Genomic DNA, 22,565 nt, shown 5'->3' with positions numbered 1-22,565 from the left:
TACTTTTCCAATTCTTTTCAGTTTTGGTATGAAGCATCTCTGGGATAATGGGTACATAAATTGTAATTTTCGGAATCCTGCACCACCAGGGCCTTAGGGTTGGGGTAAAAACTGCTAAAATTTGACCAATTTTAAAATATCTTCTTTACAACCACACATGTGTAAGAAAAACTAAATGCATAGTGATCATGTGGCGTAGGTGGCCTAGTAGTTAGGCCGTCAGACTCTCGACCGAAAGGTCGTGGATTCGAGTCCTGGTCGCGGCAGGGCTGACGTTGTGTCCTTGGGAAAGGCACTTTACATGAATTTCCTCATTCCACCCAAGTGGCTACAGACAGTGAAAGATATTGTTAGAATGTTAGTGCTCTAGCGATTGTAATGGGAGCTTGCACTGTATGCTTTCTAGGAGGCTGAGAAAGTTCTAGATTGATATAAGGTCTGCCGGGGTAATAATGTACATTGATTATTGTAAAGCTCTTTGAGCAGCATACGATGGAAAAGGCGCTATATAAAACCAACCATTAATCATTATTATTATTAATGATATAGAACCCAGGGCGGGGCCAAACTTTGTAGATAGTACTTAAGACATTTAAAGGGAAAGGCAATTCTTACCACATAGTTGCTTTTATGAATAAAGTATCACTTACTGATATCGTAAATGACAGTCTTTAACAACAAAAATCCTTGTTTAACGATTAAATGAACATTAATTAATAGATGATATATTTTAAATTACCTGCCGCTAAGAGAGCGGACATTGAAGTTTAATTTATGACGTCGACTCCGGTTTATTTCATCAGCAGCACTGTAAACATGACAAGTCATAAACAGTTAAGTTTGGAGCCGTATAGATTTGAGCCGGTTCTTTCGCAAGAAGAATTTGAGAAAAGAAGTTCAGTCGAGTCGCAGACCAGACAGACCGTACACGTTTCTGTCTCGAACTTCATCTTGTCATTACGCAAATGATGGATCCACAGTTTACATACTCTTTTCTTTTCAGATGACTTGGTTGGGTCAATAATTTCAACAACAAAAATCTCCCTATCGATTTAGTGCAATTAACAGCTTAACAGTATTTATTCGTAAAATCTACCACATGCACATCTTAGATGATCTTAGAATCTCATCAAAATCGGAACAGACGGTGTGACGTCAAAATTATTGATTTTTGTTGTATTCAATATAAAAGAGTTCCACATCATGGTAGCCCCTATAGATGGCGGGAAATTCAATTTTTAACGTTTTCAAATTAGTACTGAAGCTTATCTAGACCGTACATCTACATAATGCATGTAGTGTGACAAATCTTTATCATATAATTAATCCTATCATTTATCATGTAAAAATCTTTTGGGTTGCCTTCCCCTTTAAACCTAAAGGAAACTGCAATCATTTTTGAGGGACTAAACATTATAAACACCTCTTTTGTCATATTTCAATTGCCCCTGCAAATTTTCACACCTTCTGTACGGATGCTACTTTCAAATATCTGGATTAGCTGACCTCTATTGTGGTAAAAAAGCACCTTGGAATTTGCATAGAATATACAAGTTATACACAGGTCGGTCTTTGCATTATGCAGACAGTTCCGATAAACAATTTTGATAAAAAAAAATTTTATCTAAAAAGAGAAACTTGATCATACAGCTGTAACAAGACAAATAAATTATTCTTATATACAAAAAGAACTACCGAGGGTAGAGATATACATGTCTGTGTACTTCTTGGAAACTACCGAGAGTGTTCAAATGGTATCTGCCTGGTGGTTTTACAATAACTTGTCTTTCGATTATTTGCAGATTTTCAATGTTGAAAGTCCGTCTTAGTGACATTTTAAAATAATTGCTCGAATTCCCAACAATGTTCACCTATTCTACATCCCATACTGAAATGACTTGCGGGTTTTGCACGATCCGAAGGTTTCTAAGGGCGCGGTTTGAACGATCTGTGTGTTTCTATGGGCGTAGCTTGATCACTAGACTTGCTCAAGTCTCTATGTTGTTTTTATTACTTTATCTTTTTGTGTTCCAGAAGTCTAAATATCTGCTCTCTACCATACTTAATGTCACCAAACATAATTATCAAAAGTATTAAAGAGAGCACTGATTATTAAACATAGAGACTTGAGCAAGTCTACTTGATCACGATCCTTACACGAAACGATTTGCATGGAACGCTGAACGGTCCGCACGGAACAGTGAACGGTTTGCGCGGAACGAAACGAAACGCTTTGGAGGTGTAGTAGCACGCTTCAGGGTCTCTGTAGAATCGTTTTATCTTCTACTTGATACGTGTGGCTACTAATCCAATTTCCTTTAAATTTGGTATGAAGAATCTTTTGAACAATGGGAAGATAGGTTGTTGTAATTGTCAGAACTCCTGAACCCCTTGGGCCTTAAGGGCAGGGCAAACACTGCCAAAAATCGACGAATTTCCGAAACTCGTCTCTACAATTGCATATCTCTAAGAAAAACCAAATGCATAGTGATATAGAGCAGGAAGTCCTCTACCAAAATTATAAATTTCATGGTCCTAGGTGGTAGGGGTTTGGTTTCAGGGTGGAGCCAAATTATTATGGTGATTATTGTCTTATCATTTGAAGGACTTCTTTAAGTTTACTGATACAGTATAAAAACTAAAAGGAGAAAAGGATATACAAAAAAAAAAAAAAAAAAAAAAATGAATTTCGCAATCACATGGTTTAGACTTTATTCATAGGTTGTCCTAATGACCCGTTGAATGTTCTCATTCAGCTTTAAGCATTACAGATTTTCAGCATTGTATGATTAGTTTTTGGCATGAGTAGTGAACCTACACGAGGTGAAAATATTTTGATTTCTAGTCATTGGGCTAAAAAAATTCACATAAATAGTGAATGGGTATTGGTGAACCTGCGCGAGGTGAAAATATTTTGATTTCTCCGACATCGGGCTAAAATCACTGTAAATCGTTACGTTTTCTGTCTGTATAGATAGAAACAGGTGTAAACATCACAGAGCTTACTCTCGTTTCTTATCCAAAACAAAAAGTAGACGCAATAGTTGTTGCTGTTTGATAACTGGCTCAAAGTATACGGCTTTTAGTAGTAGTAGTTCATATACATTAAAACTCATGTACATACATATATTAGTGTAGATTCTCAATACATGTCTCAATACATGTGAAGTCTTTTGGAATATGAAGTGGCCATACGTCATATCAATTAACTAATCGCCAAAGAATGAAGAAACTTAATAGCGGTGTGGTGTCAGAGGGTGAAAATATAAAACATAGTTATATGTCTGTTAATGAAATGTCTGGCAATTATCAATATAAGAATATCAAAAACTCTTTCCTGAAATCCTTTATCATAAACAACAAGCCAAAAATATTCATTAACAAGATATTAAATTTGTTACATAAACGTACATGTATTGAAACAGAAAACACAAGCATCGAATCAATGAATTATACATGCAATGTTTTTCCCCCCAAAGATTTTCAAGTCACACATTTTGAAGTACATAGTAACAGTTCACTATAATCCGTGAAGAAGGGTGGAATTAAGAGTAGTGGCTGCTTCCAAATACTGCGAATCTTTTCCATAAATCAATACACACAACACAGAATACGTATCAGTTCATCCAGAAAATTAATTCTTTTCTTTTTCATCCTTGTAAAGCAAAAATAGATTTACATGTAGATTTAGTTTGAAGTATTGTTTTGATTTTTTTTTAACCTCAGACAAAAAATATCCAGTATAAAGGGTGTGGGTGGGATATACATGCATAGATATTCAATACAAACTTAACTCTGCAACTTTCATGAAAACTCCGTGCTATTCTTCTCCGAGATACCATTTTCAACAAGTCCAATTTTTTCTTCGCTGCAAGACACTATTGCATATCCACTGTCGTGCTTGCTGTGATTTTGTACTGAAAAAATGACTATACCTAAAGCGAACATGAAGAGGAATATGACGGAAATGTGCCATGTGAAATATACAGCTATCATCATCTGATCATGGTCGTCACCACTTGCCACCGGAAATGGCCCATACAACGTGAAACCGATCTGCCAAAACCATGTTCCTTTCAGGAAAAAGAAGAAAGGACGTGCAAGCGAAGCTAAGATGTTGCTAGGAAAACACATCTCCGCAAAGGATGCACAAAATGCTAGGAAGATGGCAAACACCAGCAATTTATGCACGCTCACGTCAACAGGTTGTCTGCCGTGCACGTGCCAATAAAAAAGAAATCCTTCAACTGCAATGGAAAGTATGAAAATTGCATAGTCAACGTTTTTCGGAAGCTTGAAATTGTAATGAATCAACATGTCCAGCAAACCGGATATTCCGAAAAATGTAAACATTGTGGCATGGTGCCAATTTTTGGGCGCGAATTCGTTATTGTAATGTCCTTGAATAATTTCACCGATGATTCCGAACGTGATCAAGGATATTTTGAATATCGGTTCAATTGGTACTTTAGGCAGAGCATGAATTGTGTGGGATACAGTCGCTACATACTCTATTCCAAACTTTCTACACCGGAAGTACTTTTGCAGCATCTGCACAGTCCACCACAGAGCCATGATGATGAAAACAGAGCCCGGATAAGCATGTCCGATGAAGCTGCCCATGTCGTGCTCTCTAGATCTGTAATTGTATTGAATAATCTATAAATGGACAGAACATATGATATTTATAGGTATCAAGTTGCTGGGTAGATTTTGACACCTACGTCAATCACACTCTCCAACAGTGACAAGATTTTATAATCAACACAATACATTTCAGAGGGGAAAAAAATTAATCAATATATTTTCAGTGCAAATGAAAATTCTCCAGAAATTAATATAATTAATCCGCCATCTGGATCGTAGAATGTTCACGTGGGATTCCTTTTTATCTTATTTTATTTGTATTTTTTTTCTTTCTTCAATAGTATATCTAAAATTTGTGAGATCCGTGTTGGTATGAGTTTTGGCACCTGTTTGTTTAAAGCATTAGGATTTGTTAAAGGAGGGGAGTCCCAATAGGCTGGGGGGGGGGGGGGGGGGTCTGGGGGCTCCTGAGATTTGCGACTTTTTAGGTTAATTTCATGGGTTATTCTAGCTATAGTTTATACACAATAAAATCAATAAATAACAACAAATAATACTTTCGTTTATCTTTATGCACTTGCTTGTACATGTATGTATAATGTCAAATCTTATACATTTGTTGTTGTTTTACTTAATGTTCTTTTTAAATTTGTGGTCACTCTTAATCCGCCACTGTAAAGTTAAACAAGAGGCCCATGGGCCACATCACTCACTTGAGTCATCATGGCTCTGTTGTTGTTCAGCTGTTGTGAATTGTAAATGATTTTTTTTTTCAATCTGTTTCCTCGTGAAACTTTTGACCCTATATTATGGTCACAACGTAGCCCTAATCGGTCACGACATAATCGAACTTGAATTCAGAAAACACGGAGGATGTCTCCCTACCAATATGACTAACTTGTTGTTCTAGAGAAGATCAAGGTCACAAGATCATATATCATGCAATAAAATGAAAGGTATCTATATACTAGATATGAAAGCTCTATCTTAAATAGTTCATAGGTCTTCTTAAAGTAGGTCAAACAACTGGGACAGTTTTGCAAGGTCAAACAACATGATATTTAATAAAAGGTCTTTTCAAAAAGAATCTATATACAAAATATGAAAGCCCTACCTTAAATAGGTCATGGTATATTTTCTTAAATGTAAATAAAACTCAAAGTTCAAGGTCACACGGTTAGAAATTTTGGTACAGAAAAAAATTGTCACAAGGGCTGTACATGTATATATCAGTCAAGGTTAAGTTCACATGGTTAAAGATCCTGTGGATAATCCGGGTTAGAATAGGTCCTCAGTAGCCCTTGCTTGTCGTAAGAGGCGATTAAATGGGGCGGTCCTTCGGATGAGACCGTAAAAACAGAGGTCCCGTGTCACAGCAGGTGTGGCACGATAAAGATCCCTCCCTGCTCAAAGGCGGTCGGCGCGGGTTCGAATACCGCTCTCACCGGTAAGTGAGAAAGTTTCCCAGTTTACTTACGGAAGGTCGGTGGTCTCTTCCCAGGTACATTGTATCTGGGTTCTCTCTTCCACTAATAAAAACTGGGCGCCACCAGATAACTGAAAAATTGTTGAGTGTGGCGGAAAACAGCAAAACAATCAATCAATCAAAGGGTGTAAGCGCCGAGCATAGGCCTACATTTTGCAGCCCTTCACCGGCAATGGTGACGTCTTAATATGAGTGAAAGATTCTCAAAGGGATGTTAAACAATATTTAATCAATCAATCAATCAATCACATGGTCAAAGATCATGTATAAAATGTAAGACTTGACCATAAGGAACTTATATGCAAATGACGTGCGGCTCGATTTTCAAACTTATGACAAATTTTCTGGAAAACAACAAAATATTTGTTGTTTTTTCATCGATATTTGATGTAGTTTATGACTAAAATTTGGAAGTATTTGATCTGCATGACTGGTTGTTTTCATGCTAGAATAATTAAAATTAATTTACTGTCGAGCTCAGAAGTTTTATAATTAAAGTGGACAATGAATGCAGTCACTCTAACATTGAACAACAGTGGAATGTGGCGATTCACGATGTTTTCGGTTCGCTTCAATTTACCGCGAACACAAATCATTTGATGCTAAGTACTATCATTGCCGATCGTTTGATTTCCCGATTGTGAACACTTGTGCACATGCAAATGTATCTTTGAATTTGAAAGGTCCACGCAACTGCTATAGAATACACAGAAACCGCAATTTCAAAGACACCGACTTTTCCCTAGGCCTACGCTAAAGCTATAGGACTTTCAGTCCGCGGGGCCCCGTGTTTTTGAGCAGTACTGTAAATTTTCTGTCTGCGTGTAGGAATTTTTGAATAGTGTAAAACATCGCTGTTGACAATAGATTGTATTTATAGTGATATTTTGGTCGTTTTTCAATTAACATACTCAATTGACCGACAGTAGAAAAGTTAATTATACAGGAATTATGCATTTAAACGTGTAATACGTAAACGGTTTACGAACTATCTGCTGCTAGCGCTGAACATTACATCTGTTTGAAAAAGACGTGCTATTAAGGTCCACACTACTTTGAGCCGAGTGCTTGCATAGTGGAGTTCATAATCTCTTGTATAAATAAATCAACAAGAAACATTGGTGAAGGCACCAAATTTATGGGCCGGAAATTTTTGGGAAGTGTAACAACTAAATATTTTCAGAAAAGGTGTTCCAAAGAATTCCTTTGTTTAAAAGCGCGAGAAAAATACACCGCGAAGGCTGGTAAAATTTAGAGAAATTTTGATCAAATCCGGCGATGAACGAACGAATTAAGTGGGGAAAAAATCGTTAAATGGGAATGGACACGATTTGAGCTGAAAAATTTGAAGTTCTATTTTTCCATTTTTATTGTTTACAATGCGTAACTAATATATTTCTATTGCTTAACCAAGATTTGAATATCAGTTGTTGAGTCACAAGCGAGATACATCACTCGGAAAATTTTTTTTGTTATGTACACAAAGCTCGTCCAATGTTTTTGTTTACATATAGGTTGCTTGATAGAAAGTTGCATGTTTAAAACAAAATGAGATGTGCCAAACACTAAAAACTATTCAACCGTGTTAAGATATAACTTGAAAAATGAAAAAAAAAATCTGCTCTAAAAAAACTTTTGCTAGTATATTTAACCTACATGTAAACAAAATCATGCACGAGCCTTGTTTACATAACAATGAATTGTGAGCTCTGTATCTCCCATATACTTTGACGGCTGACATTCAAATTTTTGCTAACCATTAGAAATACCTTAATTAAGGAGGTATGCTACACCAGATAAATTTGATGTAGATAAAAAGTGGAGAATATGTACAACAATATTTTGAAGTTGAAAATTTTCAAATTTATTTTATTTTGTCAAAAAATACAGTTTTAGTAGAAGATAATCTGGAAAAAAAACTTTAAAACCCCGGCTGTACTCGAACCTGCAACCTACAGTTCACCAATCAGTATGCTAATCTACTGAGCTAATCGGCTAGGTATTTAAATTGGGAAGGAAAAGTCAAATATTGCTGATATCGATTTTTTCCTCCATGTTTTTAAAGGAAGTCAGCCATTATGACGATGTAGAGTACCTCCTGAAGCATTCTAAAGATTAAAAATGGAAAAAATAAAATTTGAAAATTTTCAGCTTAAGTCGTGTCTATGCTGCACATAATTCTGTGACTAAAAAATATAGCACAAAATTGCATCAGTGAGAGATAGATAAGAGAAGAGAGAGTGTGTGAAATAATAAGTTTATAAAATGCTTTTGGGGGCCCTGATTTGCAAAAATCGTTTTCCCTGGGGGGGGGGGGGGGGGGGGGGGGGGGGGGAACTCTGCCCTGGACGCCCCCAGACCCTCGCCTGTATGGGCTTAAATTACACTTCCAAACAGGTCTAGCTATGCGCCTGATTAGTAGCTCAATAAGGCAACTAGTCGTGTAAGATTTTAACTTAATTCACAATACCAAAGTCAAGAGCAGGCTGTGTTCAAAATCGTAGCAGCTAGTCTAGGGGTTGGGTATGGTGGTTGATTTCTGCCATTTTACACTTCATCTTCTATTTGTTATTTTGAGGCGAAAAGACAACAAAACGATATTTAGCAACTTTTCGCCCCCCCCCCCCCCCCCTAAATTCGCGCCTGGACAATGTTAATTACATATACATGTATATTGAATACGTATCTAATGTAATCTTTCCGTTGAAATTAATCTGCTTTAGTTTTTGTTTTTTCATGTGTGATTCAATATTTTGAAAATAATTTATTTAAATCAACGTTTAATACATTGAAAAGTTCCACATGTATATATTGAGTTACGTAGCATCAGGGGATGAAGATGGGGATTAGCCCCACAAGTTTACGATTTATAGGCTGGCTCATGAGTTGTTTTTTAATAGTAGTAGTTAATTGTTGTGGAAATATAATCAATTTAACCGAGGAATTGAAATAAAGGAGCAACCCCTCTTACCCCAAAGATTTTAGATTTAGATAGAGCTTTGATTTCATTCTTGAATTTTGCGAGATAAGAATTTTCAGACGTGAATTCTCGTGCAGTCCGTGGAAGTACAGCTTGATGGCGCGTGGCGTCTAAAGCACACACCGCTTGTCAAATACTATTGATTTTCTGTCTTCTAATTATAGATTGTCTCAATGTAATGTGCAAAGGTCATGTCATTTAAAAGTTATAGTCGGAAGTTTTACATGTTATACCATGAATTTTTTTTTCATGATAACAAAAATTACAATACATAAATCCTTGTTTAAAAAAATAATAGAACATTATCATGGTAAGAGACACCAGTCTCGCAGAAACGCAGGCGACTTCTCCAACTTACATCTAAAACATCAGGAAGCAAATTTTGGGCTTTTCTATATATAAAACCAGATTATTTCCATGTAGACGTCAGTAATATTATTATGAAACCTTTTGTGGTTCTCCCGTATTTTTTTAGTCTGTGAAAAAAGGAGACCTTTCTCTGGATCCGCCCTTGCTATACAATATTTATGATAAAGTGTTTTTCTTTTTATATAGGGCTTTAACCATAAAATGGGTGGTGGGCGTCGTTATTGTGTCTTGTGCTCGCACTACCAAGGCCAAGTAACTGAAAACAATGAGAAAATTACATTGCACAGAATACCCTCAGGTACGAAAAAAACTGATAAAACACGTAGGGAGAGCTGGATTCAGCGGATCATATTCATTCGGCCAAATGCTCCCATTACAGATAATACCCGAATATACAATTTACATTTTGAAAATAATGTATGCATGAAGTCATCAGTGCCTACTAAATTAAACTTGAAGCATGCAAAGGCAGAAACAACTCCACGTAGGCCACTAGTAAGAATAACTCCTGACCCTGTAAATAAAACTTTAACTTCAATTGCCGAAGATGAGAAAATTCCTTGTCATAATACATGTAACACACAGCAATGTGATCAAATCAGTGACACTGTAGAGTCCAATGACGGGAACAGCAATACTTGTGATGTTCAAACACAGATTGGTTCATCCGATGTTAGATTAACATGTACTGCTGAAGTTCAAGTTCAGTATCCATTTATGAAGCCTGAAGATATTTATAAGAATGATGACAAAACCAGGTTTTACACTGGTTTCCCAAATTACAAGATATTTGATTTGATGTTCAATGTTTTGATGAAACATGGGGGAGATAGGCTTACATACTGGGAAGGAGAACTGCGATCACTAGATGCAGATGATAGGAAATACAATAGCCCTTGCTTTTTTAAACCTGGAAGAAAAAGAAAGCTACGACCCGTTGATGAATTTTACATGGTTTGTTTAAGGCTGAGACTAGGCATGCTACAGGAACATTTGGCAGATATGTTCTTTGTATCGGTCATGACTGTTTCAAGAATTTTGAATACTTGGATCAACTTCCTTTATGACCACTACAAAGGATTGATACCGTGGCCAACAAGAGAACAAATTTTGGCTAATCTCCCAAAAGCATTTATGGAAATGTCAACTGTGAGAATTGTAATTAATGCGACCGAATTTTTCTGTGAAAAACCAGGTAACTTAATCGCTCAGTTTTTGACCTGGAGTGAATACAAACACCATAATACATTTAAAGTATTAATAGGTGTTGCACCCGATGGTTTAGTAACATTTGTGTCACGAGTTTGGGGTGGGCACACATCAGATCATCATATTGTACAGGGTGATGGCAATATGTTTCTCCCACAACTTCAAAGCGGTGATATCATTTTAGCAGACAAAGGATTTACAATTGCCGACTTGCTACCAGCTGATATTGGTCTCAATATGCCACCATTTGTGTCATCGTCAAAGCAGATGACTGCAGACCAATTCTTCAAAACTCAACAAATTGCTCAACCAAGGATTGTTGTTGAGATGAAGATGGAGCAGATAAAAAAATTCAAAATATTACAAACTGTGTTGCCGCTTTCTGAAGCACACCTCGCTGAGCAAATAATTTTAATTTGTACTGCCATGACAAATTTGTATGAACCACTGCTCAAATGACTTGTAAAGCAATTAAACGTGTGTAAACTGTGTTGAAAAATAGTTTAATATGAATATTGAAAATTGCGCCAACATGAAAGTCAGTATAAAGGTTTGCCACGTCTTACTTTACGGGTGTAAATCTCAGCTACAATGTTCCTGGTATAAAAATATTTCAATTTATATAACATTTTATTTTGCCAGAAATTTTGGTCAAACAGAATTCTTTCAGTGGAAATTCCTTTTTTGGTCCAAATTACAAAATCTGTCCATCCAATTTCAAAAATTGCCATTTGGCCTGTAACTTGGTAAAAATAATTATGTTGTCTTTTTAGGCGTAACTTTTCTTCTTGCAGTTCGCAACAAAATAATTGGTTGTTTGCACATTCTTCAGGAAGATTGTTTCTGCACTTGTTTTCTTTTCTGCCATAGGGGCACTTAATTTCAACAACCCCAGTTCCACATATGGAGCACCGAACTAGTCCATCCACACTGGCTCCAAGGAAAGGATATATATTTTTTGCTTATATAAAGACCCATGTCCTCTACATAGACATCTCCTTTACAATGTTTTCTGATTTTGCACATACTGTCTGCGGGCTTTACATTCATACTTTTTCCCATGAGATATACTGCATATATTTGGTTGTGTATTGTATCCACAAAGTACTTTAACTAAATTTTCTGGGGGCGTTTCTTCTTTTCTCTTGCAAACTGCACCAAAATTAGAAGCAGTCAACACACAAGTTCTAGCCTCTATCCAATTCTTATTGTTTGCTTGCCCACGGGTTGAATTTTTCAATTCAGATATAGTTGAGGGAGATATTTCAAAACAGCAAATAGGGCTGCTCCAACATGGGAACAAAGTCCAGCTTTTCCAGCTTTACAATTGCATGATGAGTTCTCAATTTGTCCAGTTTTAATAATGGTAACATACAGGCTGTAATGGTCATCTGTTTTTCCATCAACTTTCACTAACTGTCTCAGACTTGGTCTGCACTCTGCTAGGACACAATTATTTCTATCTGATTTTGAAGTTTACTTAGAACAGAACATAAATTGTCAACTAGTCTTTACAAAAAAATCTTTTATAGTAGGCATCCTTGAGAAAAACAAGGGTATACAAAATATTCTCATCCTTTGGTTAAAGTATTATATTTATACAGCAAGGTGTACAGAGAAAAATTTGAGTGTGTGCTCTGCAATATCATTTTTAAAGTTATTCTATGAAACACAAAAATTCATTTCTTATAAAAATGGTGATACTGAAAATTTTTATGCCCTTTGGAACAGATGGAACCAAATATTTTCATAGCTCTCTCTCTCTCCTTTCTTTCTTTCTCTCTCTCTCTAAAAGATTACATTATATATTATGAAGATATACCATGAACTATGTACAGAATGTTGAAAAATAATTAAAAAAAAAAAAAAATAAATAAATAATTCTCCATGGTTACTGTCAGTGTCTCTTAAAGTTATTAACTTTCCCTTAATTACATGCCTGAAAACACTTGCATGTAAAAAAAAAAAAAAAACCCTGAGAAGATTATTTAAAAAGTAAATACTAGCGTGTACGCATAAATTATATACATTGTCCGTTAGGTATCTATTCAAAATAGCCCAGCGTGGGTCAGGGGAATCCCAACATGAGGTGTATAGATCAAACACAACTCCCCCCTTCTCTTTTTCTTTTATCTTTTGTTTGTTACATGTATATACCCTTACTTTTCTTTCTTTCGCTTTCAATTTGTATAAATATTTTTCAGTTCTAATTTTATTTGTGTTTTCTTTTTCTTTTTTTCTTCTTTTCTTTTCAATTTTTTCTTTTCAATTTTTTCTTTTCGTTTACTCATTCTATATGTGTGTATATGTGCATATGTATGTGTGCATATATCGAAACTTTTCTTGGTCTATCTATTGTTATTTATATATATGTGCACGTTCATGTGAGTGTTCTCTGGTGTATATGCTATGTATTTGTATATGTGTGTGGTGCCTTGTATTTCCATTTCACAGTTGACCTTGATGTAGGGAGAGGGCTTAAATAGGCTATGCCTGCTGCCCGATCCAATTCACTTTGTAAATAAAATATAGTTTAAATAAAATAAACACAACTTGAAGGCTGAAAGAGCGTAAAACAGCGAATTACTAAGAGGCATATGGTATTTTTATTTCTCTTATGACTCAGCTTTACACAGATAAGATCACCGATGATCTGAAAGTCTGAACTGGTCACGTGACTGTGACTTGAAATGACCAAGTGACGGTTGTTTGTACACACCGATTTAAAATCAAATAATTCTGGATAAAACAGGTGGAATGATATTTGACATGTAGAGCGTCATAAATACGTACGTGCGATGATTTAACAGCGTTTTTACAAGGCGGAAAAAATAGTCGAAACTCGGACCATACAACTTTTAAAAAAGCGCATGTGTGGAAGATCAGCAATAATGATATAATCTTGGTAGTGGATGTTTGTAAGCAGAATTAGTCAAAAATAATTTCTAATGATGACGTAAAACAACTTCCTTGTTTTCATTCTGAGTCAATCACAAATTATCTGTATGTGTAGTGCACACTCGGTATTCCCGGTTATTGTCGGCCAGCTGAGTATCGGGATTTTCATTCGGTTGAAAATGGGGTGTATTTATGACTACTACACGCGGTGTAGTGTGCGCGTACAAAATTTGAATTCTGCAAGTTTAGAAATAATAGCTAAGAACACCTCAATAGTATTTTGTCTTTATTTTTTGCGTGTAACAATAATTTTCACAATTATAGACTTTGATAAGACAGTATTTTTTTTTTTAAAACACACAACCCTTGATTCTCTATGCCGTAAACAGCGTGTGCGTGCGTGTGTGTGACGAAAATGAAAAGGTTTAATCATGCACATTTTATCTATTGATTAAGGATGTAAATATAAGGATATAATTGATTTTATTTTCATTTTACGGTTATCTTCGAATTTTCTAAATAATGCTTAAAATTTTGAGAATCGATTGTTCAATTGTGGGAGGGGGTGCATTGGGTACATCTGTCTACAAGGGAAAATTGATGTACATGGCATAAAAATGGGGCTACGTTGAACATAATGCGTTAGGGGTCCTTTCTAAAAATAAGTGAAGAAAATCATTATTCACATAATTAGATTTACATTTTAGATTTCCAATGGGTTTGCCCTTAATCTTTACAAATTGCAATATTAGCCATTTCCTCATGAACTTGCTGCAGGTGCAAATAATGCGCGTATAGATATGGTACATCTATTTTGATGGCTGAAAATCCCTACAGAAATGAAAGTAGAATGTAAATTTAAGAAATACATATCATTTTTGAAAATGCATGAGGGTATGAACTGTCACGCTTCGCTCCGGCGTTAGCACTTCGTGTAAAGTACGCCGGCGTGAAACGTTGCTGTTAATATCCTCATGTATTTTCAAAAATGTATTTCTTATTTTGTTATAAAACTATTCTAATAATGATAACGTATTATTACATGTTTATACGAATGTGTTAGTTCGGGGGTTCACACAGTGCCCATAGGTATACACATAACACATTACGCAGGTCAGGAGCAAACCTCCCATGTAAAATGTTAGTGTTATAATGGACAGTATATCTGTAATTGATTCATCGAGAGAAGAAATAAACGTTTTAATTTACCTTATCAGCCCTCCTCTTCGGTAATTGTGGGTACGTGTATATATAATCTCATTGAGCCGTATCCGTTTTATAACTATTATTCAGCAGGATGCTGGCTGATTCACAATTCACCATTAAGAGCTAGTTTAAGGAGATATCTGCTTTATGGACATATTTAAAATGAGTAAGTCAAGTGAATAGGAAGTTTTTAAGAATCTTTACTTCCATATAAATCATCAAGAAGGAATTACACACCGATTTTAATGTAGAGGGACGTCTCTTTTTCGGTCAAATGCTCCGAGTTTTTAATGGTCATATTTCGACACCCTCATAGCTTCCGTACGAAATTATTAGTTCAATATTATTTTATGTATTAATTCTTTGTCACTACTTGAAAAAAAAAAATCAAATTCATCCTTGTGTTGCTAAGAATTGAAATAACCCAAATTAGTCCCATCACCGCCACCAGATAAGTAAAACTATTCTGATGATCCATTGATCTTGATATGGCATTAAGAAAATCGATATGATTTAAGTTTAATTTAAAACACGCTAAATCTATACTGGATGACTGGCAATTCCTACCTACATGTACGATGTGTTTGGAACAGTGGAAGAACGAGGTTAGATTTGTGTAATGCGCGATACCGATTATCCCCCTCCCGCCCCAAAAAACAAAAACCATTACTTCCATCTGATACAGAACAAAGGGCCCAGAACGAGGCAACATCAAAGACGCTTAGGTCTACAACCAATCGCACATTCTCGTACCTTTCCGGTAGGCCGAGTTTACAACGTGATCAGCATAAAATTGTGTAGGTTTTCGGTGTTAGTTATATTTATTATAGTTTTGACTAGGCCCATGTTTATCATTTTATGAATATTTATAATTATATAACTTATAACTTATATTCATCTCATTCAATGAAGGACCCCCCCCCCCCCCCTTTACCTCCCGATACCAACGATCTGACATATCGATAAATTCTTAAATACGGATATTTATTTGAAATTTTCGATGTTCTTAATTTTTCCCGTGATTATAGAGGTCACTGTCACACAATGATATACACAAATTATTTTAATTTTAGTTGACTATGGTCAAAATGGCTGTGATAAGTATAAGTGCAGACGGTTTTACAATGTTCAGTCACTTGGAGCTATTACAGACTTTACTTTATAAATTGGGGTAAGAAATTCAATTTAGACAAGATATCTAATGCTGCACAATCCATGTAATAGCTTGTTTCAATGCTCCAACATTCTGTTAAGTGGTATATTGCTAGGGCCCAGCTAAAAGTCGACCAAAAAATAGTAGGCGATTTTCGGAAGTCATTTCTGCATATCTTGGGAAGTACGTGTATATGGAATTTCTGGATGAGCTGTGGTAGTAACTAATGCACGCAAACATCCAAATATTGTTCCTACAGTCATTTGAATTAAAAATACCATTCTTTCATTCATGTGCGCAACAATTCAAACACGCATTAAAATAGTACATCCTCTTTACGCAATCAAGGTGTGTAGCGATATATGTGAGCGGATCAAATGATCGCTTCTCGGACTTGGATGTGTTTTATAAACTTTCAAAATGGGGTTTTTGTTGTTTTAATTTCACATTAACAATAACCTCTTAATCATCTCTATGTATAGAATATCTTTAAAATGTTATAGATTTAAATATGCAATTGAAATTCAGATTTAGTAAATTAAAAAAGATGCACATGTCATAAATATGCATAATAAAAAAGAAAGATTTCAGATTTAGTAAATTAAAAAAGATGCACATGTCATAATATGCATAATAAAAAAGAAAGAAAATTCAATCAAATAGTATGATTAGTATGATTGGCAAGGGGCGCAACTCTTAAGTATTCTGAATTCTTTGAATTTGAAAAATAAAAATATCTAGAGAAATTCAAAGGAAACGACCACTTTTACCCAATGGTATCTAATTATGTCATTTGCTGCTTAATGATGAAAAACCTAAATAATGTGATTTTTTTTAGCTCTACGCATTATATATATATATATATATATATATATATATATATATATATATATATATATATATATATAATTCAATAAAAAAGCAGGAAAATATACAGTTCCAAAATATATTTAAATCACTAGCGCTTTCTGGATTTTAACATTTATCCTCAGGTGAATACAAAGTTGTTTATCTTAGAGACGTCTTATATATATATATATATATATATAAGTTATCATTTCTAATTATTTTTTTTACATGCTATTTTTGAAATATTTCAATACGAGATATGATATTTTCCCTTGATTTCAATAAATACTGAAGAATGTCTGCAGGTCTTTAGGTCTGCTGAGGAATAGGCTAGCAGTAGTAGACCTATACATGCACATCATAAGATTTTGGATCAATGTAGACGTTTAAAATAGTTACGTTAATTTCAGTAACAGATCCATATGATTTAATCCTTTTTAAATATGCCCCATAAAAATCCACCCAGACACCATGCGATTTTTGGTAGACTTTCGCCATTGACATTTCCGCGGTCCTCACTAGTTAGAAGTATGTCCTATTACCAGTCGTGGTAAATGATTATGTAGGGGATAATTTGTGGTCAGAGGGGTTTGTTAAACAATGCAGGGGGTGGGGTGTCTGGTTTGGCTAGAATTTTGATCCCTGAAGCATTAAATCAAGGGTGAAAGTAAAGGACACCCTAAATATGACGCAGATGAATTAAATATGATTTCCAGGTGAAATTGTAGTTTTCGTGTGTTTTACACAAGGCCCTTTTCAAAAGCTTGGGATGCGGTTGTAAATACTAAAAGACCCCCCCCCCCCCCCCCCCCCCCCCACAATGCAATGTAAATAACAAATAATCATTACATAGACTTCAGCCGTGCAATAATCAATTTTGGTATGACACTGTTCTGCATTAAAAAGGACAGTAATAATGATTAATGAAAGTACTTGTACAAATGTTTATCTATCATTAATATGAAAATATATATTGTTATATACATTCTAGATACATAAGTAAACTTACCATGTCGACAGAATCGAAGTTTGTAAGCAGATCAATTATGACCCAGAAAACAAAAAAAAATGAATCGCACACAGCGATGTTCCTGGGAAGGCTAGACGAGTAAGAATTGTTACAACACGGAGAGAACAGTGTACAACATGATTCTGTCGGCAAATTTTTATGATTTAGACAGGAATAAAGAACATAAAAAATAACAGAAGAGTTTGTTGCATGATTTATAATCAAATAATCGTGTCGTGTTTATTCGGTTCATAATTCCATACAATATCTGTGTTATTAGCAATATTTCTAACAGCTGTTAATATATATTTTTATAAGACGTAATGGTTTTTTATGTCAATAAGAAATCAAACTCAATTTACATGAATGATGGAACATGCGGTATTCAAGTTAAACACGGGAAGCTATTAATTTAACATTCAGTCCATTGAGGCAAACAGGCGTCCTATCAAACCAAGACTGTCACAATCCGCTCCTGTTCTATTTACAGATAGTATGGAGTTGCAGTGAATAGAATCATAATTTGTTTATTAATAATTAAATCTGAATTTTAATCTATACTATCGCAAACTATAATTGATACTTGATCACTTCTATCAATCACCACAAACATCCTGATATTATTTTTTTATTTACATTTTTTTCATCATTAAATCAGATATATATAGATCTATAACAAAGAACGATTTTCATTGCTATTTCCACTTATACTTACACACACACACACACACACACACACACACACACACACACACACACACACACACACACACACAAAATATAATGTTTTGTGTAAAGGATAATTTTTTTTAGTACTTTGTTTCTTTTTGTGAGTGGAAGATCACCAATGCAAATAACACATTTTGCACATAAAACCCAACTCTTTCTTTGGTTTTTACATAGATATGTAAGGGCCTCCGTGGCCGAGTGGTTAGAGCATTGCGCTCAAAATCACACGGCCTCTCAAAATCACACGGCCTCTCACCTCTGTCGGCGCGGGTTCGAATCCCGCTCGCGCCGGTAAGTGAGAAAGTTTCCCAGTTTACTTTCGGAAGGTCGGTGATCTCTCCCCAGGTATATTGTATCTGGGTTATCTCTTCCACCAATAAAAACTGGGCGCCACCGTATAACTGATAAATGGTTGAGTGTGGCGGAAAACATACCCCCCCCCCCCCCCAAACATATATATGTAAACTAAAACTAAACTAAAACTACTCCATAATGATGTGATTTTTTCACAATCAATAAAAATATGTTGTATGATCTCAACAGCTTGTTTACAAAAAGTACAGGTATCAGAACTTATGAGGTTGATTTTCTTTAGATAGTATGAAGATTCTATACTGTAGACATTGAACTGTAGAATCAGTTGTTGTTTTCAAACAAACCTTAAAAACATCTTTCACCAACAATTCTTGTATTCTATGAGGAAATAATTCAGAGTTCCACTTGGAAATTGAATTAGGATCAGTATAGCTCTCATTTAAAAGCCTATATATGACTTTTGTACATTTCTCATACAATATAATTGAATCATAGCAAAAAGGTATAAAAAGTGTACATACTATTTTGACAGAGTTTCTTTTAATGGACATTGTTTTCATAAAATTTGAAATGACACTTATAACACTGTTGTATTGCATGATACATACATACTCAAGATTATATCTTTGTTGAAAAGCATTTACAGACAAAAAATTGTTTTCATCACCAACAACTGATATACCTTTCTCGTACCATGTTTTTATAAAGAAACCTTTATTTCCCACCTTAACATATGAGTTGTACCATAGTGGAGTACAAAGAAAATTGTTTTCATTAATTTTCCCCTCCCTAACTTTCATTACTCAATACTGTTAATCAAGAATTAAAGACATCTTGCTAAAAGGCATTATTTTCTTTTACCACATAATCTGAAATAAATGTATTTCCAAAATCAAAAATTTTGTTTATAATATCTTGACCATTAATTGCAATGAAAATATCTAACCATGGCTTAGAGTCACTTGTAGTTAGCCTTTTTATCCATGAACATTTCAGAGACATACTAAACTTAGTAATATCAACCATTTTAAGACCCCCTACCAAATAGTCTTAGGTAACAGTTGTTTTTTTAACTTTAATTCATACATTTATATCAATGCTCTTAATGTCAATATCTTTAAACTTTTAACTACGAACTACTTCTTTAGTGTCATTTGTCCGCCTAATAATCGCGGACTCACAATTGCAATATACAAATCTGTATATTGTATTGCGTCACATAGGAGAGGTATATTCGTAGGTGACGCAATGAGGCCTCGACGGGGACTTTGGGATAGCCCATTCTTCAAATCCTAAATTTTAGATGCAGTTGGTTTGGAGGTGTTACATGCATTGATCTTTCAATACATAAGTTTAATTCATCGGTTGAAGTGGTTAAGGAGGACTTCTACAACATAGGAATTTGATATGGAATAAATGGACAACAATGTTTTAAAATTGAACACTCTTTTTCCAAATTTACTTTATTTAGTCAAAAAATGCAGTTTTAGCAGAAATTAATTCTAAAATCTAACCCCCCCCCCAAAAAAAAACGCACTTGAACCCGCGATCAACAGATTATCAGTCCATGCGCTAACCTACTGAGCTAGGTAATTAAATCGAAAAGGAATAGACAAATATTGCTAATACATGTATTTATTTTTAAAAGGAAGTCAGCCATTATGACGGTGTAGTACACCTCCTTAATGTACATTTCTACCCAAGAAGCACTAAACATATTTATAACATTTCAGACCAAATGTTAGGCAATTCTTTACACACTACGTTTGACTATGGATTACTCCGTTTACCATATCAAGATATATTTAGATTACAAATCGCATTTTCCTCTATGAACCAACCAATTTCAGCACACGACACAATCCGTTCATATTGACTGAACGGATTATGAAAGGTGAAGATAACGAACAGTGATCAATCTCATAACTCCTATTAGCAATACAAAATAGATAGTTGGGCGAACACGGATCCCTGGACACACCAAAGGTGGGATCAGGTACATGTACCTAGGAGGTGTAAGCATCTCCTGTCGACCAGTCACACCCGCCGTGAGCCCTATATCCTGATCAGGTAAACGGAGTTATCCGTAGTCAAAATCAGTGTGACAAGAACGGCCTAACAATTAGTATGAAACATGACAGACAGCATTTGACCCAATGATAGGTTGTATTTACGAACTAGATCGTTATAACGACCATAGAATTTGCGAAATGCTGACTTCAATCGAGATTGTTGAAACCCCTGTACCATCAACTTGTTTGTCAGTAGCTTGCCTCGATTTAGAAACTAACTATACGCAGAACAAGCTCTTGCGTATAGAATCAGTTGAGAGATATAAACACCATATGCAGGTGATAATGGAATATTTCTACATAAATATGGGAAGTTGACGATGGAGAAGCTGAAGTAGTTTAAAGCAGACAACTGAGAGAGCATAATGACTTGAAAAAAACAAACATGTGTTACAAAGATCAACATGTCTTATAAAATAGAAAACCAAGAGAACAAACCGTGCAGAATAAAATACCTTTGTTTGACTTTCTCTCTCGATGTTAAACAAGGTGTACATATTTTTTTTTACTTATAAGTGCACAAAACACTGACGGTAAAAACTCGTCGGATACTAATTCTTACACAACGATATCATTTGCAAAATATTGGTATAACAGGTACTTGCAACTTTGCTGTTTTATTATAAAATATATTTTCACTTGGGGGATTGTTTGATCCGCCTATCAAAGTACCGGTAGGCGTCGCGTCACTCGATGCAAACTTCCGTTGCTTTCGATAGGTAGGGAGAGGTATCGAGGACGTTTCGGGTCACTGGATCTTTAATACGGCATGTAGACATAAGCAGACGATAGAGAGAAGTCGTTGGATCTTTTTCCAACATAGCTCTCGCCAGAAACCGATAGGCAGAGAGTAGAAATTGTTAAAAATAAGCCGTGAATCGAGGGCCCCCCATAAATCCAAGATGCTGAGTGTCGTACCTTTACCTTTTTTAATGTACACATGATACATCTTTTTTAAAAGCTCGAAAAAAAAGCGGATTTTTGGTGGTGGATTATATTTACATAATCTATTATTCGGACACAAATCAAGCAAAACTTCAATAGCTGAAAACTGAGCCCCTGTGATGTGGATCGGATAAAACGTATACTCAACTAGGACCTAAGGGCACCTGCTCATTCACAACAATCCAATCTGTTTACTCCGCTACAAAATATAGTGCATTGAAACCACAAAAGTGAAAGTAGAATAAAAAGCACTACTATGAATCCTTTACAAATGTAATCGACAAACAGAAAATACATTTCTTTAAAGAATAACCATCTGATTTTAAGAAATAAACAATAGGGGGAAATCCAAGCAACATTGACAGATATATTTGGCAATGGAGTTATTTAGGTGACCTCTGGTCTCCCTAATGATATGCCATGTTAGGCGACCTAATCAATATAACACACAATATATCAGAATATGTCTTGTCCCTGGAAGTCGGGATCGGGGGGTGGGGGTAGGGGTGGGGGTGGGTGCCGCCTTTGTTTTCACTGATTCTTTTAAGATATATGATATTATGTTTTAGTATTAAATTACGTTAGGAGAGGGCCTCGGTGGCCGAGTGGTTAGAGCATTGCGCTCAAAATCACACGGTATCTCACCTCTGTCGGCGCGGGTTCGAATCCCGCTCGCGCCTGTAAGTGAAAAAGTTTCCCAGAGTACATTCGGAAGGTCGGTGGTCTCTTCCCAGGTACATTGTATCTGGGATCTCTCT

The 22,565-nt window shown here is 35.4% G+C and overlaps 1 protein-coding gene across 2 annotated transcripts; it reads right to left on the bottom strand.

Annotated features, from left to right (window-relative positions):
- Positions 1-3,328: 3,328 nt before the first annotated feature.
- Positions 3,329-15,378, bottom strand: LOC125654588 (transmembrane protein 45B-like). 2 transcript variants are annotated; one of them, XM_048884568.2, is made up of 3 exons: positions 14,739-15,378; positions 3,795-4,639; positions 3,329-3,655 (listed from the first exon to the last, which is right to left on the bottom strand). In XM_048884568.2, exon 2 carries the CDS (start codon positions 4,621-4,623, stop codon positions 3,805-3,807), a length of 819 nt encoding a protein of 272 aa, XP_048740525.1. In that variant the 5' UTR covers positions 4,624-4,639; positions 14,739-15,378; the 3' UTR covers positions 3,329-3,655; positions 3,795-3,804. The 2 variants fall into 2 exon arrangements, with proteins under 2 accessions (XP_048740525.1, XP_048740524.1); XM_048884567.2 differs by having other exon boundaries at positions 3,329-4,639.
- Between the last annotated feature and the right edge of the window lie 7,187 nt (positions 15,379-22,565).

This window comes from Ostrea edulis, chromosome 7 (assembly GCF_947568905.1).
Source record: "Ostrea edulis chromosome 7, xbOstEdul1.1, whole genome shotgun sequence".
In the NCBI taxonomy this organism is placed as follows: Eukaryota; Metazoa; Mollusca; class Bivalvia; order Ostreida; family Ostreidae; genus Ostrea; species Ostrea edulis.
This window is presented reverse-complemented; position numbering and strand designations above follow the sequence as displayed.